Raw genomic sequence first — 27,265 nt, 5'->3', positions numbered from 1 at the left:
TTTGGCAAGTTGATTTTTCTTAGGAAAGCTTCTACCTTCTTCCTGTCTGCCTCTCCATACTATATTAAAAATAAAGACATCTTCCTCCTGCAAGCTGCAGAGTGATGCCTAAAGAAGGGATTTCATCTCACGGTGATGATCTGTAATATTCTTTGGGCCCCTTAGTCTATGAATGTAAGTTGTTGTCATTTTTGTTCTATTACGGATCACCTTGCTACTCCGGAATTTTTCATTTCTTGTTTATCATATTGAGATGTTAGTCAAATATTGATTAATTTAACTGGGGGTTGGTTATTTTTATATACAACCTCAAAAACAATTATGTGTTATTAACAATGTTTTAATGATTTTCTGTCCAGTGTTGTTAATTTGAAAATATGAAGCCGACCTCACTGTTTGCGAAGATGGTGTCAATGCTTTGCTATCTTTAAGATTTAACCATAAATTCATTATGAAGTCAAATTTGCTTCTAAAACAGACTTTGGGATTCTGTTCTCAAAGATATATTTTGCTTGATGAACTTTCTTAGAAATACATAATGTCCCTTTAATCTGTGGCCTGCTTGTCAGTTGTCTGCTGTTATGAGATGACTAAATATTTATGTTTTTCCAGTTGAACTTAGGAAAAAAAAATCCTCTGGTAACTGTGTTTCCCTTAACAGAAGGCTCAGTGTAAAACGGGAGAGAAGTAGTATTTATAGTTGTTTTCCCTTTCTTGATGTCACCCGCCTTTCAAACGCAGCCTGTTTTCCTTCAAATGTCTCATTTTTGCTGGGGACCTCGAGGCACATCACGGTCCCCAGACCGAGGGCCCATGGAGCTGTTTTGCAGCTGTGTGTTTTGTGCTGTGGAAGCTGGCAGCCACACCTCCACTCTGAGATCAGCTTGAATACTTTCACGTCCAAATGACAGGGTTGAGAAGGCGAGAAAGACCCTGAATGTTTACTTCCTCCAAGAGCATCATGGGCTTTATAAGTTGGCGTGTATAGCCCCATTAATGTTTATATTCATTTTGCCGTCTCCATGAAAAAAGAATGTGGAAGAAGCATTGTGGACAGAGATTGATTTAGCGCTGTGAAAGGGAAAAAGATTGACCCGAGAAAACAAAACAAAGTGAAACCCAACCCAACCCAACCCAAACTGACAAGAAGCTTACAGTCATTGCCATTAAATGGCTCAGACATGATTCATGGAGACTCTTGCCATTTTCTTCCGGCAAAACTGCTCTTGTTTATTTTTTCAACATTTCTCTATGATGGAGAGTAAAAGGAGACCCTTTGGGGAATTCTCTAAGATTCCAAGAACTGTCTCTAAGTTATAGCGGATAACACAGCAAAGTGATTTACAAGTGGAAAGGTACACATGCATGCACACTAACGATGTCAACTTGAAGAAAGATAACAATAAACAATATATGTTTGGGGCTGCTGACCAGGTTCAGGAAGCAGAAGAGATGGAATGGAAGGGATTTAAGAGCCATGAGGCCTGCCGTATTTTCTTGTTTTGGCTCTCTGACTCCTTGGCTTTTGCTTTCCCCAGAAGTGACTTGTCACAGGGACTCAGCTCCTAGGAGAGAGGCTGTTTTGGCTGGTCTTCACAGATCACCTCTGCCATCAGCCCTTTCCTTCACAATAGGCACTTTTGTCTCTGGCTTCTGGAGCACAGGTGTGCTAGGGCCAGCTCCTGAGGGCTTGCTAGAGCGATTCTGTGCATCTCTATCCAGCTCTGCACTCAGTGACTCCTCTTGGTTCCTTGAAATTGGCCATATAGAGATGGTTAAATTGCCAAATGCTTCAAATCAGAGACTTGCCCCTATAGAGCCAGTTGTTAACCATCCAGTAGCACACCACTTCTTCTGATGCTCTGGGGTCCCACCCACCTACTAGAGCTGACCTCAGCAGCATGCTCTTATGCCCTGGCCTTTCCTCTGCTTCTTCTAGACTGGACAGCCCCTGGTTCCTGTCTCTAGAATCTCTATCTGTACTATTCCCCCATTCTCTCTATCCTACCAGCTTTTTTCATCCTTAGCAAACCAGACAAATAAGGTAAATCTTCTTCTAATTGGATTGTAAACTTTTTGAGGGCAGGACTGAATCTTGTGCACTGTTGCATCCCTAGCTACTAGTAATTTCTGAAACGTGGTAGGCATGCAACAGATGTTGGGTGGATGAACGCATTAGTGCTGTTTCCTTGGACTGCTCTCCCCTCTGTTCTCTTTGTTGCTCAACGCCTTTCCTGAATAGCTTACATTGACCCTCACATAACCTTCACACTTTTCACTCTGGAACCTTTGGAAACTGGCAACACTGTTAGAGGCCACCAAGAGGTTTTGACTTGCCAAATCCAGTACCTGTTCTCAATACACGTTGTTGGTTGGTTGAATTTCTCATGCTCACTCATCTCTCTGCAGATCAGATCTGTGAACCCTTTCTGTCTTAATGAATGTCCTTTCTTGGTTTCCAGGACTTGGATCTTTTCCAGCTTTCCCCTGATTCTCTTGACTGTTCCTCCCTGTGTTCTTGGCTGCTTTGTTTTTCTCCTTTAGTCTCCAAAATAGTTAAGGTGCTGTCCTCAATTGTATTTTGCCTGAATAACTCCCTTATGCAGCTAGAGATCAAAGAAGGCAATGGGGGAACTGATATTTGTGATTGTTTCTTTACAACTCTGTCTTTCTTACTAGACTCTGAACTCATGGCAAAGCTCACCCCTAGTTAGTGCTTAGCTCAGTGATTGCACATGGAGGAAACTGAGTCAGTGTGTGTTGGATAGATCTATGGATGGATGATGGATGCGTGGATGGATGAATGGATGGACGGATGATGGATGATGAATAATGAATGGATGGATGGATGGATGATGTATGATGGATAATGGATGGATGAAGGAGTGAAGGAACAATTGAATGAATGAATGGATTTGAAGGGCGGGTTGAGTTTAGATCATGGAAGGAGACAAATACCAACTTCTCCTTAATTATAGACAAGTCATTCAACATTTCTGAGCTGTGTTCTAGAAGTAAAAGAGACTCTCCCTAAAGCGTGCCTCTCTTGAGTACACTCTTTCACCTTCTTACTTTTGCTCGTCTGTTTCCGCAGCCTTGCATGCTCTCCTCCCTATTCCCACCTATTGAGTACTAAGTGCCCTTTATATACTAACTCCTGTGAAGAGGCATTGCCATTCCATGGCGTTAGGTGGAATTGCTGCCTCTTTTGTACCTCTTTTATGACTCTCACCAGATTCTGCCTCCAATCAATTATTTCATTAAATGATTCAAACCCTTTGTCAAACCCTTTGTTTATTGAGGGCATGTCCTATGTCACTTCTAGTACCTCAATACACTCAATACATGTATAGGAGATAGATCACTTATCTTGATGATAGCTATTTGTTTCCCAAGTCTTAGATATAATATTGTAAGTAGGGAGATTTATGAGCTGAGCTAATTTCCAGCAGATCTTTTTATTTTAAAATTAGAACAAAAAAGCATATTCAGCGTGACCGTTTAAGTTGGATAGAGAAGGTAAACGTGTGGAAGGTGACTCTTTTGAACATAGACACTATAGTCTATGAGATGCTTTGTGCCTTCGGTTGGCTAATTCTGCTCTTCCTTACCCTTAGTAGAATCCCAGGGGGTTTCCTGGAATTTTCCCCAGGATATTTATTCCCAGCTATCCACAGCATATTGGCTACCTCTTCTCCTGGTCCTGAGTTGGCTGTCACCATTCCAAGTGTCACATAGACAAGACAATATCATATGACCTTTCTTCATCAGCCAAGAGACTTTTCCCAGAAGTCCTTTGGTTCACTTCCCCTATTGTTGAATTGGCCAGGATTATGTCACATGTCCATCCCTAAACCAATTAGTGGCAAGAGGAAGGCGTGCCGAGTGATAGGATTTACTCCTGAAGTTGTGGCAGGGTCAGCCTTCCCTGGGGAATGTTGAGGGGATGAGCCCAATCAAAATCGAGGTTCCCTTTGTAAGCGTGAAGGGGGCAACTGCTTGTGTCTGCTGCCTTGGCCACCTTTGGGGGGCTATAAATGAACAAGCTGGCATCCCTGTGACAGTGTTCACCATGACTGTGGGCATGATTGCTGCCCTCTGTCCCTGGTGTTGCTGATGGGAATGGAGCCTTCTTCCAAGACACTTCTGTTGTTCACCAAGAACCAGGATATTTTCTGTCATGAAGGCAGCTCTCCTGGACATCTAGTTTTCCATCTTCCCAGTAGTCGACCTCAGTTTATGAAATATTCGCTCTTGCTGACACAAGGTGGTCAGGGACATCTGTGTAGGGAGTGGCTCCTTGTCCAGCATGTTTGAAGAACGAGGAAGTCACACATCTCTGAACTGAACACAACAATGCCTTGCCTCTGTCCAGTGACACTGCCACCAGCACCATCTCATTGGACTTGCGCCACCTCTCTCTTACCCACAGCTTACAGATGAGCAAACTGTGGACAAGAGTGGCTCTGCTGGCTGCTGGTGGGTCAGCACAGACCGGGGCTCTGAGCCCAGGGGTCTTCCTGCCACCCCACACCCTGGCTGCTTTTGCAAATGAAGCTTACCCTTCAGGTACCCAGATGTGTTTGGCTTCAACCATTTCCAGAGAGAACTTTCTGACGATTGCCTGCATTCTTCGACCTCTCATGAGGCAGAATGTGGAGCCCCACTGAATCGAAGGGTAACACAGTTTGTCACACTCGGCCATGGCACTGCTAGGGGGCCTCACACGGGTCATGTGGTTTCTCGATCTGTGCTTTCTGCAGGACCAGGGACCACTGGGCTGGGTTGAGCGATTTGCTCTCATACCAAAGTTCTCCAACGGCTGTATTTTTTGAGTTCTTGAGTCTGGTTTGCATGATTGTCTGACTTTTTTGCTTTGATTGGGCCAGCTGTTACCTCACGCGGCCAGTAGCATGCCTTTGCCTGGCAAAGCTTCTCTCCCCGGACTTCATGACATCTTTTTGGATCCTTTGTGGCTTCTCAGCTGTGTTATGGATACTTAACGTTGTCAGATAAATGCCCTCTGGATAAATGAAATATTAATAATGCTATAATGCTGATTTAAAAATACCCATTGCACGTATTTAATAGAATCTTCTCTGCGCTTTCTTTACTTGTGTTGTTTCAGGTCTAACAATGTTCAATCGTAAATCGAGTTATTCATTTGGCATAGTAGAGGTTTTGGCACAAAAATATACTAGAGGGTGACATAGAATAGGAAATCTCAGCCCATGCTTTTAAAGCTCTTATTCCCTTTGCACCAATTGGAAATTGCATAATATTTTAACGACTTGTCCATGGGCAGCATTTAACCAAGTAAGAATCAATATTGGTTTTTGGATTTAGAGAAGAAGAAATTTGGAAATACCCTCATTAACTCAAGATCTGTGCAACCACGCAAGCCTGATTTCATTGGCCGTTATCCTCCTCTGTTCTGCTGAACATCAGGCACTGAATACGGGAGCTGACGCTGCTCCGTGAGGCTGGATGGTAGAAGTCATACATCGCCTTCCAGAAAACACTTGGAAAATATGTTTAGGATTGTAAAATAATCATTACTTAGTCTTTTTCTTTTTTTTAATTGAGGTGTAATTGACATATAACATTATATTGATTTCAGGTATACAAAATAATTATTCGTTATTCACAAATAATGTGAAATGGTAACTGCAGTTAAGTATAGTTAACATCCGTCGCCATACATAGTTACCAGTTTTTTTCTTATGGTGAGAACTTTTAAGATCTGCTCTCTTAGCAACTTTCAAATATGCAATACAGTATCATTAACTGTAATTGCCATGCTGTACGTTACATCCCCAGGGCTTATTTATTTTATAACTGGAAATTAGTACCTTTGACTCCCTTCACTCATGTCACCCACCCCCACCTCCTGCCTTTGGTAACCACCAATTTGTTCTGTGTATCTATGAACTCGTTTTTGTTTGTTTGTTTTTTAGATTCCACATACAAGTGAGATCATTTGGTATTTGTCTTTCTCTGTCTGACATTTCACTTAGCATAATACCCTCAAGGTCCATTCATGTTGTCACAAATGGCAAGATTTCGTTCTTCTTAATGGCTGAATAATACTCCACTTTGTATATATACCCCATTTTCTTTATCCATTCATCCATCAATGGACACTTAGGTTGTTTCCATGTCTTGGCCATTGCTTAGTTTTTTTTCTGATTATCAGGATGAATATTCTTGGCTCTGAAAATTTGTAAAATACCCAAAACTATAAAGAAGAGAATAAGACTCCCCCGTAATTCACATTGGAAACCCGAAGACCGCTTCCGTTAGCAATTTCACTCACTTCTTTTGAGTCTCCTCCTTCTCTTTCTACCTTCTCTCTTGTCTTTCATCCACTTCTTTTTTGGAATCGTATACTCTGTATGTGGTTTTTTATCCTAATTTTTTTCCCAAGAATTTGTATTTTCCATATTGTGACAAACAGTTTGCTGTGACAGTTGGGCAATTTGGTTTAAATGTCAGTATGCGCTGGCCCAAAGCCTTTAGGTGGAGTTGGCTGGGGGCCTCTTGAGTGGAGTGGGAGGGTCAGCTGGCCTGTGGAACCATTTATAAATATTATTTCCCATTACAAATATTGATTTTGATGCAATACTTAAGACATTTCCAATTTGAAAATATTTTTAACTGAAACAATTGCCATTTGCAATTTGTTATGTTGTGAGGATTCTATTAAATGTAATATTTTGGGATTGGATATTTTACTTGGAAAGTTACGTAAGCACAGAAATTCCTCTATCTCCAAAAAAAGACATTGGATCTTAGAGCTCCACCGACAGGCGTGTTTTAAGAAAGACTTCTTTCTTCTTTCTTTCTTCTTTTTTTTGGTTTGGTAGTGTTCTAATCTTTTAAAAGTACGCATTCTCTTCACATCTACAAATTGAAAGGATTGTTTCTTCCTGGGACTCAAACAGTTGTTTAATTGCAGTTCTCAGGATGTTTAATAAATCCCCGTTACTCTTTGTTTTGGGCAAAGTGCTAAAAGAGTGATCTGGGGAAATCATTATTATTATTAAAGCTGGAGCATGTAAGGAAAGGAAAACATTTTCAAAATATTTTCTTTGCAAAAGTATACGTGTGCTTCCATTCAGGCTCGGCCCTTATTTCATTCCTAATTTTTGCTCCGTGAGGCTGAGCTTCCCTCGGAGGAAGGTGGCCCCCTCTTTTTTTTTTTTTAAAAAGGGAGGGATTTCAAGTTCATGCCCCTTTTAGGATTTTTTAAAATAGTGTTTAAGAAATAGGTTTTTTCACTAAACATACAGTTGATCCTTGGTGTTAATATTTGGAAAAAACCCAAAGTTTAATATATTTCACTTCTGTTTCAGATTGTTCCATGATCTTTGAAGACCCCAGAAAAGCTGTGTTGACCAAAAGCAAGACAAATGACTCGCAGAGAAAAAAGACGGTGGAGCCGAGGGCAATTAAAGGTAAAAACAAAAACCCAGATAATCCTACGCCTCCTAGTCAAGATTTGTTTTAAAAATGTGAATATGTCAATATTTTGTATCTTTAAGATTTGGTGTCTGTGGTCCCAACCCTCCACAGGCCTTTTCTCGGCTCCTTTGGTATGCTGTGAGGGACCGCGTTGGTTTTGTTCATTCTTCCTCCCAGACAGGATGCCCCTCACCCTGCACCACCTGTTCCTGCCGCTGATCCTGTAGAGTTTTCAAACCAGTGCTTCAGAAGGACTGTGCTCATCACAACTCCTCGTTTCTCCACCATCTTCTCCTTCCAGAAAAACCAGAGGACCAAGGGCAGTGTCTACAGACCTGTGCTTTTATGATGTTTATATTTTTCTGTCTTATTACTAAGTTTGGTTTGTCGTCATTTTATAGTTATTTTACCTGAATTCAATTGAACCCTCATTTCAGGAGGGACACACAGGGGATACGTCTCTGCGTTCATTAATTATGAAAAAAAAAAAAAAAGTAAGGCTGGAGGATTTTGGCATTTTATCTACGAAACATGCCCCTTTACTCCTCAGGACTGTTGGGCTTCTCGTGGAAAAGCATCCCAGGGGTTGGAAGAGGTTATGGTGGGCCCGTGTAACACTCACTTAGGCCACAGAACGTGGAAGAGTCTCTCCTTTGCCAAAACTAAGCCCGGAGTGATTAGGAGATGGGGCAACAGTACGTGGTGCCTGGGATGTTCCTTGAACAGAATTGGAGTCCAGTCAGAAACAGGGCAACTAAATTGGATGTGGTTCCTGGGGCCCTGCCCCCATCAGGGCCTCTAAGGTTCATCAGTTAAGATATTGCGCTAGTCCCTCAGTAAAGATGCATTAGTTTTCCAGGGCTGCTGTAATGAAGGACCACACACTGAAGCTTAGACTATGGAGATTTACTCTCTCATGGTTCTGGAGGCCCGATGTCTGAGGTCAAGGGGTGGGCAGGGTTGGTTCTTTCTGAGGCTGTGAGGGAGACCCTGTCCCGGGCTTCTCTCTTTGGCTTGTAGATGGCCATCTTCCCCCTGTCTCTTCATATCGTCTTCCCTCTGTGTCCAAATTTCCCTTTTTTTGTAGAGACATCAGTCATATTGGATTAGGGCCCACTCTGATGACCTCATTTTAACTTGATTACCTCTGTAAAGACCCTATCTCCTAAGAAGGTCACATTCGGAGCTACTGGGGGTTTGGACTCCAACCTATCAAGGGTTTGGGGGTTGATGATGCAATTCAACCCATTGCCATGAGATTTGTACTCATTTGGAAAGATAAGCCACATCCTACCGAAGAAGTTCAATCTCTTATTTTTCAGTTAATGTAAAGACACATTTGGTTTCTCATGCTTCTGCCTCCTACTGGTCTCTCTTGCTTTCTTCTGGCCTGCAGGCATCTGGGCTCGGACTAGAGTGAGCCAAGCCACGGGAGGCACAAAATTTAAGGAGGCGCTCCTGAGCCTGAGAGGGAGTGCGCACTTCAATGGTGGGCCCCGGGGGTTGGGTGTCTCTCTTGCCTTCCTCTCGTCCCACTCCATTTTGCGGACCACTGTTCCAGGAGGGGACACTGTCCTGAGCAGGAGTCAGACTATGAAGTTCTTGTGGTAGGTTTTGCTGGTAGAAGACTGACATGCCTAATACCCACTCATCTAGAACAGGTACGCCTCTTGACGAGCTCACTCAGTGAAAGGATTCATTGTAATCAGTTCGCTTAGAGCTGTTTTGCCTAAAATGTTTTCACTTAATGACTAGTTAGCTTAAAATTAAAACTTCGGCTTTTAAATGAAGAACTTTTTAGTCAATGAGCAAAGGGCCTTTATGAAAATTAGCAACTTATTTATTGAGAATTGTTTTTCTCAAAGTTGCAACATTTCATACATTATCAAAATTTTTGCTTTCTTAATGGTAGTGATTACCGCTATGAAGTGCTTACTATGTGCCTAGTGCTGTTAGAGGTTTCTTAGACATGATTCAGTTTACTCCTCACAAAAGCCTTACGGAGCAGGCAGGGGAGATGGCCAGCCAGGGGGTCAACTCAGGTGCTAACCAGCTGGAGTCACTACTGGCCGAATCTTGTGTTCACACCTGTGTGAACTGCTGAACATCAGTTTGGAGGTAGACAATTGAGGGTTTTTTTCCTTCCTGACGTCAGATATGTGGTGTCTTTTCCAACACCATCAACCAGTTTTCCAACTGTTGACCATCAATTGAATATCCTACAATTTAATTCCATTCTGACCCTACCCAGGGTTAGTGTCAGACTCCACAGGTTAAGGACTCAGCCCCACAAGACTGCCCCCAACTTCAGACACCCGTTGAAAATATCAGGTCCACAGGTTACTCAATTTGTCCAACTTGGCTACAGAGTTGGGGGTTCCCACCACCCCCACTGCCATGATTCAACACTTTGCTAGAAGGATTCACAGAACTCAGGAAAATGCTATACTTACTATTACAGTTTATTATAAAGGATATAGATGAGCAGATAAAGAGTTCATAGGGCAAGGTCCAGAAGGGTCCTGAGCACAGGAGCTTCTGACCCCATGGAGCTGGGGTATGCTGCTCTCTTAGCACCTGGTTGTGTCCACCAACTTGGAAGCTCTCTGAATCCTGTCATTTAGAGGTTTTTATGAGGCTTTCCTCACACAGCATGATCGATTATTAGCTCAATCTCCAGCCCCTCTCCCCTCCCCAGAGGATGGAGGTGAGCTGACAGTTGCAGGCTTCTAATCAAGGCTTGGTCTTTCTGAGACCATCTTGAAGCTATCTAGGGCCTGCCAAGAGTCACTTCATTAGAACAAAAGATGCTCCTATCATCCTTATCACTCAGGAAATTCCAAGGTTTTTAAGAGCTCTGTGCAGGAACTGGGGACCAAATATCTTTTTTATTATACCATGGTCATATTATCCTGTTTTACAGATGTGGAACTAAGGCTCCTAGAAAGTGAAGTGACCTTTTCTAGGTTTCTGAGGAGGAAAACCATCTCTGGCTTCCAAGCTAGCCCTGGCTCTGCGCCTCTGCTCGGATCTAGGACTCCTCCAGAGGAGCCCTGCCTCCATCCCTGCCGGGCCCACTCCTGCCCTCTCCAGCTGCACCCATCCTCTTTCCACGCCATACCTGAGGCGCCTGGGAACCCGGAGCTCCTGCCAAACTGGCCCGAACTTCTGGACCTACACAGGCCTCTTTCCTGGCATCCATCTCTGTGGGCAGATCCTGTGTGTATTGTCCTAGGCCTGAAGGGTGGCCGGCAGGGCAGCTGTTTGACCGAGCATGGCCGTGTGGACTGGGGTGTCCACGTGCCCCTTGCATACAGGACAGAACTGGGGTTGGGAAGAGAAGAGGAGTAGGGAGCCTTCATTTCTGTTCTTACCCCAGCCCTGCAAGTATTCAGGTCTTCTCTTGACCACTTTGCAGCATTGCCTCCCTAATTACAAAACGCTTATTTTCCTTTTAGCACTGTGTGCCAGTCTACACTTTATGCAATTATAGCTAAAGTAACCCAAATCAAATATTTGTTTCTGTTTAGTAAGCCATTGGCATTTTGCAAACAAGAATGAAGGAGGGAGACAAGTAGAATTCTGTTGAATGTCAGTGTGTTTTATTTCTCAAGAAACTTAATAATAAAATAGTGCTGGATCATGAAACACACAATCGTAAACATATATTACTAAATGACTTCATCGTAAGAAACAGATATTAAGGGAAAGGATTTTAGATAACTTAGATTCAAGTTCTGCAACGGTTCAAAGGCAGGTAAAATAGAAAATAAAAATGCTCCAACAGTGATATAAAACCATCATGTCATTCATCAACTGCTGTCTTTGAGAAATGATCATTAGAAACGCAGAAGTGAATTAGAAGTGCTCTTAAAAGAGTCCACAAAATAGATCCCAAATAGCACAAAAGACCAGGCATGCAAATGATTGCAAAAACAGTCGAGGATATTTGTGGAGGAAGGAGGCATTAGGGAAGAAGGTAGAATGTTTGTTCTCCTGGTTTTTGGGTGCATTGCTCTTTAGCTGATCTGGTTTGGAGGGTGGCAGTGCCATTCGCATCGAATGGTTAATAAATGCCTTTGGTTGATGATGGTCCTGGTGGGTTAGGATCCTATGCCCTGGCTCCCTGATGCGGGGCAGCTGCGAGGAACCTTTGTTCCCTGCCTTTCTGCCAATCCACGTGCCTCTGCTTCTTCAAGGCTCCTTGGTGGCACCTCCCAGGCTCTCCGTATGAGTCAGCTCTCTCTCTCTGGGTGTTATCCATGTCCCTTACTTGGAACTGCCCCTGGCTGCCTGCTCACAGGACCGATCTCTTGGTTTCTGTATGAATTGTTTCCTCATCTCCATCCCTTGAATGGTGGCACTGTTGCTTCTGGAATCTGTTGCTGTTTCACCTTTGATGCATTGAAAGTACCCAAAACTTCCCCATAAAAGACAGAAGACGTAAACAGTTGTTATTAAGTTAGTGTCTTGGTTGGTGACAAACTGAATGGCCACTGTAACTTCCATGATGTTTCTATGGTCTTGGACATCCAGAATGTTGGTTTCACTTCATTACATTTGGAACCTCCAGAAGACTGGCACGGTCCCCTCGTGTGAAGCGAGAATTCACCTGCTCCTGGGACCGACTCTGAGAATCTCACGGAGTCTTCTGGTAGAGGATTCTTGTTACCCTTCAGTTCCCAAATGCATTTTGAGGGATCAGGGTTTGAGATTATGTCTCTTAGGTGGATGGAAGGACTCTGGGAGCAGAGTGGTGTTTTCCTGGGGTGACTCCGCTCTGCTGAGGAGGAGCTCCTGGGGGGGTTGAAGGGTCCCTGTGCCAGACGAGTCAGCTCTGAGAGACGCTCGGCCAGGCCCCCATCCTCTCCCAGCCTCGCCTCTCATTAGTGCCCCAAGAGCGTGGCTTACCTTCCACGGCCATCCAATTCAATTTTAAGACAGTGCTTCATTCCTTTTGCATTTTTGAGCAACTATTATCCCCCAAAAGAACTTGGTTTAGACTTAGGGGAAAAAATTCCATACTTTCCAAGATGAAGAAATTTGGCTGTAGTAAGAAATAATGCCTAAGTTTCCAAGTTTGTCATCTCCTTGGCCAGCTAAGCTCCCCCAGTCTTGGGAGGACACCATGGAGCCCTTTTGGGGGACAGACCTTGGGCACGCACACCTGGAGGCAAAGGCTTCCCATGAGAAGCCCATCTTGTTGGAAGTGGATGTGTTTGCACCGTGAGAAGGTCGGAAAGGGCGAGATACAGAGTAGTTGGGACTCCTGTGAGGGCTTTGGCATATCCCCGGTGGACTGTGTTCAAGAGTCAGCTTGAAAGGCAGCTTTTGTGTCTATAGTCCTGTAATCAAGTCATTTATTTATTTATTTATTTATTGAGGAAGATTAGCCCTGAGCTAACTGCTGCCAATCCTCCTCTTTTTGCTGAGGAAGACTGGCTCTAAGCTAACATCTGTGCCCATCTTCCTCTACTTTTTTTATATATGGGATGCCTACCACAGCATGGCTGTTTTGCCAAGCGGTACCATGTCTGCACCTGGGATCCGAACCAGTGAACCCCGGGCCACTGAGAAACGGAATGTGTGAACTTAACCACTGCGCCGCGAGGCTGGCCCCTAAAGCCATTTATTTTTATTTTGCAGTTTACTACTGCTAAGAGTCATAGGCCAGATTTACAAAGAAGAAAACAAAGAAAAATGATAGTTGATAAAAAAACGTGATGGCACCTAAAAATATAAATTAGAAAAGGTATTTTCAGTGCCAGAACACAACTGGTGCCTAATATCTACAGAGAATCAAAGACAGGGTGGTGAACACTTGCTGGAGCCTGGAGCCCCTGGGGATGGTCCCGAGGATGGGAGAGGTCATTCTAGAATCCAGCTATGGCCAGAACTGTGACCATGTACAGAGGGAGCCTCAAGTGGGTAGTGGGAAGATGTGGGGAAGAAATACCCCCACCCTTCTCTCCTCCTGCCCCCCCCGATCTCCAGATGGTGTCACATTGACCCAATTTGCCAGGGGTCAGAGGCAAGGGAGTCCTGCTGAGGCAGTCTGTAGGGGTCAGCCCTGGGGGACATGGGGCACAGCTGGGGAGGGTGGAGAGTGGCTCTGGGCACGAGGAGAGGTGACAGACAATAACCAGAACACACTGGTTTATAATCTGAAAGAAAGAATTTATTGGATGCAGTATTTATTCCTAGAGTATGACATGTTTATATTTAATTCATTTAAATTTAAACTAAATTTAAAAATGAATTCAAGTATCTTCAAAATACAGGGTGAAATCTGTTAATTATGTTAAACTAAAATTTCTTGTAGGCCTTGGAGTCAGGCCAGTCAGACTTGACTATTGGCTTTGTGTCTTGGATACATCAGTGGCCTCTCTGGGTCTCCATGTCCCTGAATGGACAATAGGAAGGCCATCCCTCGGAGCAGTGGTCAGCATTAAATGAGAAAATGCACGTGGAGCCCTTAGCTCCGGAGCTGCCACTGAAGCACTCAATGAATGGTAGCCGTGCTTTTTACTAAGAGCTTAACTGAAGCTTAAAAAGATGTGTAGCTGTGGGGCTGGCCCGGTGGTGTAGTGGTTAAGTTCGCATGCTCCGCTTCAGTGGTCTGAGGTTTGTGGGTTCAGATCCCAGGCGTGGACCTAGCACGGCTCATCAAGCCACGCTATAGAGGCATCCCACATAAGACAGAGGAAGCTTAGTACACTTGTTAGCTCAGCAACAATCTTCCTCAAGCAAAAAGTGGGAGGTTGGCGCAGATGTTAGCTCAGGGCCAATCTTCCTCACAAAAACAACGATAACAAAAAGATGTGTAGACTGCATTAGTTTTGGTGGGAACTTCAAAATTCCAGTTCTCTCTATATAGTAGAAAATGTCTCATTTTTAAAAATCTCATTTCTTCCTTTAAAAGATCGCTCATCCATGCTGCCCGTGTAAAATGACGTGTGTGAACTGCATGTGATGTGGGGGTTTTGGGGGACTAAAAGAAAATGATATTCCCAGCAGAAGAGAAGTGGGTTCTCTAGTCGCTTCGTCTACTGCACATACCTAAAGGATGCCTTCGGGCCATGTGTTTAATGCAAAGCTGTGATTCCTTTGTCATTGGTGTGATGTGTTCAGTCCTCATGGAAAACCAAACACAGAAACAAGGTTGTTTATTATTATCTGTGTTGTCTCTTTGTCTCTCAGCTGTCTCGGGTTCTGAACGGATGGTAAATGAGCTGGCCCACTAAAGGACATGATTCAGACTGTCCCGGACCCAGCAGCTCATATCAAGGTAGGTGCCATCTTGGCCAGGAAGCTGCCCTGGCTTCCTCCTTGGCTGGGTTTTCACAGACGCCTGTCCACGAATTGGTTAATACAGGGATCAGCCGTCCACAGCTGAGGACCAAATCTGGCCCACCACTTGTTTTTATATAGCCCGTGAGCTAAGAAAATGATTTTCACATTTTTAAGTGGTTGGAAAAAATCAAAAGAAAAATATTTCATAATGCGTGCAAATTATATGAAATTTAGATTTCATTGTCCATAAAGAAAGTTTTCCTGGGACACGGCCATGCTCACTCATTGACATCCCATCTATGGCTGCTCTCACGCTATCATGGCAGAGTTGAGTAGCTGCAACAAAGACCATATGGTCTGCAGAGCTGGAAATATTTACTATCTGGTCCTTTGCAGAAGAGGATTGCTGACCCCTGAGTGAACATATAAAAGCACATCCAGATTCTTCTAATTTCTGTTTTAGTTCTGTCTCCTTTACGCTTGCCTGGGGTTGCCTAGGAAGGCACTAGAGCATGAACGCTCACATTTCCAATGCTGGACGCTGTTTTATCTGGGCATGCCAGCACTTCAGCAGCTCGTCATGTGACACCTGCCCTAGCTGCTCACTGACAGCACTTCCCGGTGGCTCTGGAGGTGACAGAATAAGGAAGTGAGATGGGTGCCAAGGCAAGGTCCCAAGAGGAAGGCCACCCTTTTATTTCAATACGACATGTACATGCAGGTAGGGTATAGCCCCAGGGAGGAAATGAAGTGATGGTTTGAATATACTTGACCTAAATAAAAGTTACAGAAAAAAAATTAGGGCTTGAGCTACGTTATCCAGATAGGCTGTCTACACCTGTACTGTTTAGTTCAGCTGTCTACACTAGCCCAAATCATTCACTACATTGCCAGTTCTTCATGTTCCCCATATACATTTATTTTCCTTGCGTGGCCTAGTAGGTTTTGCTGATTTATATTTTTTGCCTAAAACATTTTTGAAAATGGAAAGTGGCTTAACATTGACAGGAAAGTTTATGGTATTGAAAAATTTACCTTTTTATTCAACTAAAATATAAAATGTCCTCCAAAATCACACACACACACATATTTTAAAAGGAATATATTTGGGAATGTTGCATCCTATGTGCAACTCACATTTATACACATTCGATTTCTTTGAAAGTGGAATTAGAAGTAATAAGAGCTTAAATGCATTCTTTGAGCCTTGTGGGTCCTCCTGAGGTTTCATAAATAGGGGATGTCCCAGGGGTGTTGAGGGTTCTGAATTTCATCCAAGGATAGAGAGGGGCAGGTCCTCATGGGGGACCCTATAATTTGATTTCTGTGCAATACTTTATTGGGGGATGGCAGTTATGTCTCCAGAAATGCAAGTGGGAACTCTCTTGTGGATGTGATAAGATTTCTTCAGAAATATCTGGAACATGTTTGGTAAGTGTGTCCATGCTACACACAGATGGGGGCAGTGAAGACTTTTTCTTTTGGTCTCTGTTGACCATGAAGCTGCAGGATGCAAATAAAAGCTCGTGGGGTTGGTGATACAAGAAATATCTCCTACAGTTCAAAGTATGACGGTCAACAACTGAGATCCATTCTGCTTGGCATCTTATTCTTAACCAGCCAGAAGGAAAAGATGAAGTCAACAAGAAATTATTGCAGATTTTTATATGTTAATTTATCGAGCACAAGCAGTCTTAGACAAATCTGAGAAATCTTCTCTCTGAAAATGTGTTCAGTGGAGACGTTCTATATTTGATTTCAGGAATGAACTTTATTTTCAGCTCATATTTATCTTATCATCATCATATGGGTTAACATGAATATAAGTGAAGGATAATTTTGAGAATGGTAACCCTGAGAGTTTTTAAAAAATAAATTTCAACTCAGATTGCTTCCGTGTGCTTTGAAGATGAGCTGGCAATTTAGAGTTGCAGTTACTTATAGTTGCAGTTCTGAGATGGAGAGAATTGTATTAACGAGAGAATTATATTAGAGTTTATTTCGTTTGTAAATCTATCAAATTCCACCTACTGGAATTTGAATAATTATTCCTGAACTTCCTTTTTCTTTGGTATATGAAATTGATATCCTTGAGAACAAAGTTAGAAAAATAGATTGCCTTCCACTGTTTCCTTAAAATACCTGATTTCAGGGATTTGTTCAGTAAAATTTTATATGCTGAGAAGTTTTCTGGTTCTGGGCCGAGGAATGCAGCTTTTGTTTCTGGGAGAAGTTCTTCTAAATGGCACCTGAACGGTTCCCCTTGGTGTGTTAATGTAAATAGTGAAAGATTTTGTCTTTGGCTCCTTGCTACTGAATTTTTTTTTCCTGTCTGAAAAGGACTTGAATTCTCACAGAAGTGGTTTAACCTTGAAGGTGTGAAGGGAGACAGCCATAGATACTTGATGTGTCCTTCACTTTCAGTCCCCAGGCTGATCTGGAGGAGAGAAATGTTCCTTTCATATTTAAGAAATTTATCCTGCATAATCTACTATAGTTCTTTTCTGCCAGAAGAGATTGCTTTTATCCTTTTATGTGTTTAAGGAGCTGGGAATAATAATAATAAAAAGAAGGATGATAAAGAACTATGAAATAGAAAACATTCTTGATTGAAATAATACAGCAATTGTAGCAATTCATTTACAAAAAAAAGAGCAGAACTTAAAAAAAATTTTAGCATGTTATCTGTTAGTGATAAAAATAAGTCATTAAGCACATTTTGATTTGCCTTTCTTTGCTGGCCCTTCCAAGTACTTTCTTATAATAGAAATCATAGAAATGTGTCAGACAAGTATGCTCGTAGCGTTAGGTGCATGTGACCATGTATCTGCCCTGCTAAGGGGTAGAGTCTGTTGCAGCCAGAGATGGACCGGACTGTTATCCCGAGCAGGGAAAAACGGCTAAGGCTAGCAAACCCATTTGATTAGGATTCGACACAGATTTTGGTCATTAATTCTCATTCTGATAAAGGAATTTTCCGTTTACATCATTGCATTTCCTCACGAGTTCCATCTTATTAATGTTTTCATTTACTAACGTTGGATGAAGAGGATTACACATATCAGTCAAGTGTGCAACTTTAAAGAGACATGTGATTGGGACATTTTCTAATTCCCCCCTTTGCTCTTCACCAGCTGCTCACACAGAACATTGTGCATTTTGGAACTGACCACATGAGGACGGGATGGAGAGGGGAAGAGTCTGAACTTGTTCTACTCCGTGGTTCACTGGCTGTGGAACCTAGAGAGGCTGGTGACAAACTCTCTGAGTCCCACGTCCTTAGTGAGCTTCATGTCATAGATAAGAGTGAGGGTTCTGACATCATAGGACTTGATTCAAATCCTGCTCCATCATTTACTAACTGGGTGGTTTTTTTTACAAGTTTCTTAATCTCTCTGTGGCTTGGTTTCCTCTTGTCTCAAATGGAATCACCTACTTTGTGGGGTTGGTGTGAGGATTCAGTGAGTTATTACACGGAATGCCCCAAGCCCCTACTGAGTGCTGAACTGTTGTGAGCGATCCCTGTGGTCTGTAAAATGAGGGTAACACATCCACCTTAAAGATACAATATCATTGTGTCTCTAACATACGTCGAGCATTGTGGGTATGTCTTACAAAATATGGAGTTGAGTGAAAAAAGATCTAAAACAGAATGTGGTTTGTGGCACAGTACTATTCACATACATGAAAACATGTAAACTTCCCAAACAACATCATGTAATTTTCATGGTTAGGTACATATCTAAAACATATAGGGCTCATATCGGAGTAGGTGGGTACATATGTGGGACATGTTAGCTAGTTACTTTGAGAGGTGCTTAGGGGATAAGAGGAAAAATAATAATGTACGTGAAAGCAAGTTCATAGCATTGAGGTTTGGATGTGGCACAGAGGGTCCTTTCCCCCACACTGGTGGGGGTGTAAATTGGTAACATAGCAGTTGTCCTGTGGTATCAGTTTGGGGTTACCTGTAAAGATAACGGTGCTCCAGCAGTGCCAGCCCTGAGTATATACCCTGTTGCACATGGGCACCAGGAGATGCGCACAAGCCAAAAACTAGAACCACCCAAACACCCACCAGCAGAATAAATCAATGTTGTGTTCTAGTCCTACAGTGAAATGCTATACAGCAGTGAAAAAGAAGCTACAAGTGTCTGCCTGTGTCTGTGCATCTATGTGGATGATTCTCAAGGTCGAGTGGAAAAAATGTCACAGAAGAAGAAATACCATATGATTCCACATATAAAAATCAAAAAGAGGCAAAATAAAAAACATATGTTGTTCAGAGAAACATACATCTGTGTCAAAAATAAAAACAAGGGCAAACTAAGTACATAATTCAGGACAAGAATTGTGGAGGAGGAGAGAGCTTCAGGGAGGGGCTCTGGGGGCTTCTGAGGTCCTGGTATTGCTCATTGTGGGCTGAGGAGTCCATACAAGGAAGCTTGCTTCTTATTGTTTAAATTGCACAAATATATTACTTCTATTTTGTTAAGAGTGATGTTTAAGTAAAAAACTTAAAATACTAAAAGAAGAGAAGGGGAAGATTGAGTTGGGCAGCTCAAGGTGAAGTCCTATTTGGGAACCTGCTTTCTAATCGTAAACCACTCGACACTGTAGCAAAGTGTGAACGTTAGAGCCCGCTTGGTCCAGCGCTGGTCTAGTGGCTACGGAAGGCAGGTGCTGGCTCTGGTCAACTGATGTCCTGGCAGCGGGCTGCAGCACTGAAGCTGAGCACGGGGGTCGCAAGGCAGCTCTGGGCATTTCTAAGTTGAGTAAGTCCACCCGTCTGTAGCTCTGTGAATGGTTCCACTGCACCCTTTTGTAACGAGGAACCTGTCTCTGTCTGATTCATTCATTCATTCAGCAAATATTTATTAAAGCCTTCCATGTACCCACAGTGGGGTTGGAGGGGGATAAGAGACCATAAAGACACAGCACCTGCCATCCTGGGCACAACTCACATGTTCCCAAACACCTGGGACCCAAAGCGGCACGCAGTGAGGATTGCCCATGAGGCCCCTGGGAGCTGCTGCTGGGCGCTGGGCAGGCATCTGAGAGAAGCTGCTTGCCCTGCTCCTCTCGGCTCACCCATCCCGCTGCATCCTGCTCGCAGCTCCCGTGCTCAGCGAGCATCGCTCCTGCCTGTGGACAGCCTGGCCTCCAGGGTCTTCCTGGGGATCCCCTCTGGCTGTTTATTTTAGATGAAGCATGCAGGTGATTTTGAGTATGCTTCATGAGCCCCGTGGCTCACAGGTCCAGCTCACAGATGCTGCCATGCCTAGAAGTTCCTGGAGTTTGTCACTGCATCGATGCATTGACCCTCTGCCCCAAAGTTCCCAAAGGATGCCCAGGCTCGCTTCTGCGGTCCACTGCTGGCAACCTCTAGATCCTGCTCCTCCAGGTTCGCGTGAGCTCAGTCACAGACGATGGACTGGCGGGGTCCCTGGTCAGGTTTCTAATTGCTTCCACGTGTGGAGAGGCTGAACGCTGCTTACTTACGATTGTTTCTAATTATGGCTTTTTCCCTCCTGCTCCCTTTCTCTTTAGCTTTTATATTTTTTGCTCATTTTTATAAGTGTCTTGGGGCCAGATGGTCTAGGTTTGAAATTTGCCTCCACCTCTCATTAGCTGCCTCAGTTTCCTCACTTGTAAAATGAGGATGAAATAGTGTGCCTGCCTCATAGAATCATGCGGATTAAATTAGTTAATGTGAATGAGCTTAAGCATTTAGAGCAGTGTCTGGCACACCCTAGGCAGTTATTATCACATTTCATTTTACTATCAGTATATTATAATGTTACTAATGTAATATTAATTGTATATTATTAACATATACTGTTATATACTGTTATATTTTGTATATTATTATATGTTATTAGTAACACATTGTTAATAATATAATATGAACATTAATATATTATATAACATTATGTGTAGTAATATATTAATATTGTTAATAATAAAACAGTCATTATGTTATAGCAATTTTATAATATATAGTTATATTGTTGATGTGTAATGTTATTTATTAGCATACTCTTACATAATAGCGGTGGAAGAGGAGAAGGAAGAAGTTGGAATATTCTGGAAAGAACTGGAAAGAACAGGACCAGTACTTGCCAAGAAGTGAACTGCTGGACTGACTTCTTTCCCGCAGCATCTGGGGCCACCGCTCTGGAAGTAACGCTAAATATTTCTGACTGTAAAAGATACTAAACTTAAACTCTGTGTTTCGTGGAAGGAAGGATCTAGGAAAGCTTTAAGAAGTAGCCGGCGTTAAGCACGAGGTCACTGGGAAGCCTGAGAACCCAGCAGACGAACGGGACACTTCAAATAACACGAAGCAGATGCTAACAGCGGCCCCGGCTGCATCCCGAGGAAGGGATTAGGTGACTGCTGGCTGGTGGTGATTGATCCCTCGCCACGGAGAAGGGAGGATCTCACTACCCAGCTCCCACCTGCCTGACAAAAGACCCATTGAGTTGTAAGCATTTTGCACATATTTGCGAATCTGATTTATAGTCACTGTGCTTCACAGGAAGGTGGAAAGTTTACCCTTTTGAGGATACACTCGAGAGAGAAGAGAGACGGGAGTTTTCCCCTCGAAGTCTGTGTACTGTGAAGATGACGTAAGCCTGTGATACGCTGCCTATTTTTTCCTCAATAAATCAGCTGTGATCAGATTCCAGTGGGGTTAGCACATCCCGATGAGCCTGGCGACCTTGTGGCCATTTATGGCTGCACTTTCATTTATCTGCAGGATGGTGGCACTTAATTAAGATTAGAAGAGCAAATTTGCTAAAATTTTACTATGAGTGCCTATTACTTTTATAATCAGAAAAATAATAGTGTTTAAAAATATCAAAAGATTTGATATGGCAAAACAGCGGAGACTTCTAAGGTCTGAGGGCCCTGCTGCAGGTCAGCTTTCTGTGAGCTTTCTGTGATGGGGCTCTCCTTTCTGTCTCTCCTTCCTGCTGGCGTCCTGTGCTCCTGCGGGCTGAGCTCGCTCCGCTACTGCTGGCCGTGTGCTCAGGGTGTGTGCAGCGGGGTTTAATGGCGTGCTCCCCAGGCGTGCTGCACAGTTCCCCCCAAACTGGCTGTGACTCGTTAAGATTGAGTGATGCTGACATTCAGGGAGGGCACCAGCTTTACCAGGTGTAGGCGGGGGTTGGAGGAGATTGAAGTCACTTCCCCGGGGAATGGTGAGAAGCTGTGCATGCTTGGCCTGGAGCCCCTCTGGGGCAGTGTTCTTGCAGAGCTGGTTCCCAGAGGTATCCCAAAGGAGAGCTAGTCAAAATACAGATTCCTGGGCTTGCCCCCAGAGCCGCTTCTCCAGGAAGTTTGGGCTGGACTCAGGGGACTGCATTTTCACAAGCTCCTCAGGTGTTTCTGTGGACCTTGCTTAGATTACGAATAGTTATTAATTATTAACCTAGCCTTAGATAATCAATAAGTAAATATTTATCAAAGCAACTGATTTATTTTTTTCTGTCTACACTGGAGGCTGCATTATTTTGCACAGCTGCTGGAGAGCTTAGTCAACACCTGTAAGGGTTTAAAGAGCATTATTTGGACTTGTTTTCAAAATGTCGGCACGTTTCTTGGGCTCCATGATTGGGTGTAATAGAGTCCAGACGAGGAGTGTCACTCGTTGCATCTTCTGGCCTGATGGGAAATTAACTTATCGGGAATTTGAATCAAGAATTTTTCAGGCCAGCCCCCAGCAAGTGAGTGTATCAGAGATGTCAGTGTGGCCGGCCCCGCTGTTGGATGTGCAACTCCCTTTGTGCAACTAGGGTTTAAGCATTGTCACCCTTGTTGCAAGACTCAGTGTTGGGACCACTGAGGTGGGGGAGGCATGAGTTTGGGGCTAGCTCAGGGTACAGTGAGTTCAGGACACTAAGTACACATTTTCTGTTGTGTGCACCCAACTTTCTGCCTGCTCTTGTTAATGAGTGGGAACAACTCTTACTACTGGCTTCTCCATGGTTTAATTTCCAATGTCTTCTTTTCCTTCTATACCTTCTTTACCTTCTGATCTCAAACTCCCATGGCTTCAGTTATCACCTTTGTATAGAGGACTCAGCTTTCTCTGGCTCTGATTTCTCCCCTGAGCTCCAGCCTCACATTGCTAGGTGCCTGCTAGACTCTGGATGTGGGTACAGGTACCTTCAACTCAGCAACCAGTCAGAGGGACTGTATGTCCATTTGTCTGGTACTTCGAGTCTTCAGAGCATCTTCACATACTCTAGGGCTCTGAATCCAGAGCTTAGGTCATTTGTTCAGGTCACAGAGTCCAGCCTCCCCCGAGGCCAGGTTCATGTGTCTACAACATCGTTTCATTTCTAGAACCTTTCCTTTTGGGACAAGGCAGCTATAGGGTATTGGTTGATCAGCCTGGCTGTGAAACCAGACTTCCTGCTTTACAATCCCAGGTAGAACATTTGCTGATTGAGCATGGGCAAGTTACTGAGCCTCTCTGAGCCTCCATTCTCTCATCAGTAATATGAGGATAATGGTATCACCTTCTAGGGTTGTAGGAAAATCAGATGAGGTAATTCACGTGAAGGTCTTAGAAAAGTGTCTGGTCAATAGCAATGGTTGGCTATTATCATCAGCTTCATCATTTTAAAATTTTCGTTAATCCACTTTGCTTCTTTTTCATAATGGGCACTTCTCCCAGTGACCCAGGCATAAGACATGAGGCATATCTTTAGCTCCGTTCTCCCTTTCTCCTTTCCCTTCATGTCTAATTCACAGCACCTTTCCTCTGCGGTCCTAATGCGCGGCTGCGTTCTCTGCCCTGTGTGCTATATCACAGGGCTCTCTAAGTGTTCTGCCGCTGCTGTCTCCACCCGCCCTTCTTAAGTTCCTATCTCACGCAGCCAGGGTAATCCTCCTAAAAGGTCGCGTCCTTCAGCACTTCTCTCATCAGAAACCTGGATTAATTCAAGGCGTATGACCATCTTTAGGGCTTTTGCTGCCAACATCTGCCCACTCGACTGTGCCCTTCTCTGCTTCTCCAAGAAGTATTCAAGGTGCCATTTTACCACTTTCTAGCGTGCTTTTTAACCTTGGCTGATTTGCTGGGTGGAAAGTAAAGTTTTACAGATGTTATTTCATTTGGAAACTTGTGCAAATGATCATCTCATACACTTCTCAGCAAGTTATGTTATCTTTTTTTGAAATTTTTTGGACCCATTTCAATGAAGTCATTCGAGACTGCTGGGGATTTGGCATGAACCAAACAGATAAGATCCTTGCCTGCGTGGAGCTTCCATCCTAGGCGTTGAGATAGGATGTGTGCTCAAATACATATATATTACCAGCATTACGACATCTCTCTCTCTCTCTCTCTCTCTCTCAATATATATATATATATATACTGGTTGGTATTCTCCAGAACAAAAGTTAAAGTAAGAAAGAGGTAATCAAGCGAGTGATGGAGGGGAGAGGTGCCATTTTACACCTCTCTACAGACCCAATTAGATACAAAAATTTAAAGACAGTATTTTAAATTAGATAGGAAAATATTAATTATTAAATAAGGATTGTAGATAACCAGATAGTATTTGGAAAAAATCAATTATAGAAGACAAATTTTCAATAGCTGAAATTATAAACATAAAAACACACTAATAGAAAACATGTAATGAAGAATTCCTCTTTAAGTATTATACAAGACATAGATTGATCAATTTGACTACATAAATCCCTGAATTGGGAAAAACTTCACCACAAGCAAACTGAAAACACAAGTGACAATCTTGCAAAAGATTTTGCAATTTTTGTCATGATCAAAGGTTTAATTTTTCTAACAAAACAATGAGAAAATACTTAAAATAAAATAGAAATTGAGTAAGAAATATATTCAGATAGTTTTCACCATTCCTCTGTTAAACTTAAAAACCAAATTTGGGGGCCAGCCCTGTGGCGTAGTGGTTAAGTTCACATGTTCCGCTTCAGCAGCCCAGGGGTCACAGGTTCATATCCCAGGCATGGACCTACACACTGATCATCAAGCACATACAAAGTAGAGGCATCTCACATACAAAGTAGAGGAAGATTGGCACAGATGGTAGGTCAGGGCCAATCTTCTTCACATACACGTAAAAAAAAAAAAAAGCAAATTTCCCTGTTATTTTATATCAAAATAAGGTTATTCCGAAATAGCCAAAAGAATTGCAATTGGGATGTGCGTGCTGTGGCAAACCATAGGCAAATCCAACAAACAAAGGAGGGAAGCTGCTTTTATAGAGAAAAAAGAGGAGGAAGGGTTGTTCTAAATGAAAATCCATTGGAAAAAAGTAACAGCTCAGTGCTGCAACGGCTTCTCATTGGCCGAGGGAGGTTGTTGGGAGGAGCTGAAATTCAAGCAGAGACCTGAAGGAAGTGAGAGAGGAGCTGTATGATCATATGGGGCAGAGTGTCCCGGAGCAAGGGGACAGCACGTGCAGAGGCCATTGGTGGGAGCTTGTTCGGTGTGTTCAAGGAACAGCAGAGAGCAGGGGCTTGTGTGCAGTGAGGGCAGAGCTGCGGGACTTGGGGTTGGAGAGGTAATGGGGAGGCCATAGATCAGTGTTCTGATATGCAAGGCTAAGGATTTTTAAGTTTCATTCTGCATGTCGGGGGTCGGGGGACTGTTGCAGGGTTTTAAGAAGAATGGGTGACATGCTCTGATTTTTTTTTAACAGCTTCCTTGAGGTATAATTTACTTTGGTTGAGTCATTTACAATTTGTGAGTCATAAGCCTGTATTTGAGGCTGGGTGACTATATGAGATCACCTGGGGACCGAGGTACAGGAGAGTCCCTCTAACATGAAGAGGCTGGGAGGATGAGGAGGGACCCACAGAGGGCTGAGAGGCGGAGCCAGTGGGTATGAGAGACAGCCAGGTCAGTAGAGGTGAGGACCATCTGCTCTGACCACATGAAAGTCATCGGTGGCCTTGGAAGAGCGATTTGTGTGGAGTAGACAAAAGCCACATTGGAGTGGGTTCAAACAAGACAGAGAGGAGAGGCACAGCCAGCTCATGTGGGCAACTCTTCACAGTTAAGATTTAGAAGGTTTAGTACTTTTTTCAGCATCTTGTATAATTTTATTTTAATGATATCAACCCTGAGCTACGTCGTATTTATCATATAGATTGTTTTTGGGTTTTTTTTTTTTTTTGATCTTCCTCTCTTTTTTTTCTCCCCAAAGCCCCAGCACATAGTTGTATATCCTACTTGTAAGTCCTTCCAGTTCTGCTATGTGGGATGCTGCCACAGCATGGCTTGATGAGTGGTGTGTAGGTTCAGGCCCAGGATCCAAACTGGTGAGCCCCGGGCCGCTGAAGCAGAGCATGTGAACTTAACCACTATGCCACCAGGCTGGCCCCATGTAGACTGTTTTTGATATTTATTCTGCCTTTTGATTTTTATGATTACCCCTATGAAATAATTATTTTTATTTGCTTGCATCTATTGATACTTTGCTATCTTTTCCTTAGCTTCTAAACCTAGAAACTTCTTATCTTTTTTTTTCCTTGTTTTTACTTCTATGTATTTCCCAGTTTTCTATCTAATTTGTTTAAGAGAAATAAAAGAAAATATATTTTATTTGAAAAACCACCAACAAAGTCATTCGGTGTTCTCGGAGGACATGTGGAATTGCTGACAGCATCGAATCCAGGTTCTTTCATCTGGAGTTCTGCGTTCCGTGCAAAATGAACCCAGCATAACTTTGCAGCAGTTTTGTTCTGCCAGGCCCCCCTATAGGGTAGATTATCAAGATAGTTGACGACTAGCATGGGCACATCCGCCAAAATGGGTCACAGAACAACTGGAAGAGGTCATGGTTGGAAACAGCTGGTATCCTTGTCAAAGCGTTTGCATGTGCTCTCCTGGTGCTCATTCGCCAGTGAGCTGAGTTTCTTGCTCCACGCTCTCTGGCCTCTTGCTTTTGTCTTTGTGTCCTCCAAACCTTGACATGTGGCTCCTTGCCACTTGGAAAGAGGAGGGCTTATTTACTGTATAATGATTATCTGCATGCCTGTTTTCTCTGCTTGTTGGATTATATGTTACTTAAAGTGATTTGTGTCTCCCCCTGTACCTTGTGCCTAGTAGATACTTAACATATATGTGTTGATTGCATTAAAGAAGCAGTGGTCACAATGAAGTGAGAGCCGCCCAGGAACTTTGTTCTATTCTGGGACATATGGCCCCACTCGGTTTGCACCGACTCTTTATGCTTCTCTCTCCTCATTTGTAGGTGTGATGGCGACCACATGGCCGGTTTGCAGCAGAGAGAATGTGTTCTCGAGGGCAGTGTTTTAACTTTTATGTATAAAACTTAAGTTTATTTTTTAGACAAGTTTCACAGCAAAATTGAGCGGAAAGTACAGAGCTGCCGTTGCCCTCCGTGCCCACACATCCACAGCCTTTCCCATGGTCAACATTCTTCAGCAGAGTGGCCCGTTTGTTACTATTGATGAGGCTGTGTTGACTCCTCATCATCACCCA

The 27,265-nt window shown here is 43.3% G+C and overlaps 1 protein-coding gene across 5 annotated transcripts in view; it reads left to right on the top strand.

Annotated features, from left to right (window-relative positions):
- The window catches only part of ERG (ETS transcription factor ERG), a 256,549-nt gene that overhangs the window by 62,199 nt on the left and 167,085 nt on the right, over positions 1–27,265 (top strand). For all 5 annotated transcript variants that reach the window (XM_005606152.4, XM_003364202.5, XM_023630154.2 and 2 more), the window contains exons 2-3: positions 7,356–7,457; positions 14,665–14,752. In XM_005606152.4, coding sequence (XP_005606209.1) covers positions 14,714–14,752 — 39 coding nt within the window. In that variant the 5' untranslated portion in view covers positions 7,356–7,457; positions 14,665–14,713. The remainder of the gene's footprint in view (positions 1–7,355; positions 7,458–14,664; positions 14,753–27,265) is intronic.

Source organism: Equus caballus, chromosome 26, assembly GCF_041296265.1.
Source record: "Equus caballus isolate H_3958 breed thoroughbred chromosome 26, TB-T2T, whole genome shotgun sequence".
NCBI classification, from domain to species: Eukaryota; Metazoa; Chordata; class Mammalia; order Perissodactyla; family Equidae; genus Equus; species Equus caballus.
This window is presented reverse-complemented; position numbering and strand designations above follow the sequence as displayed.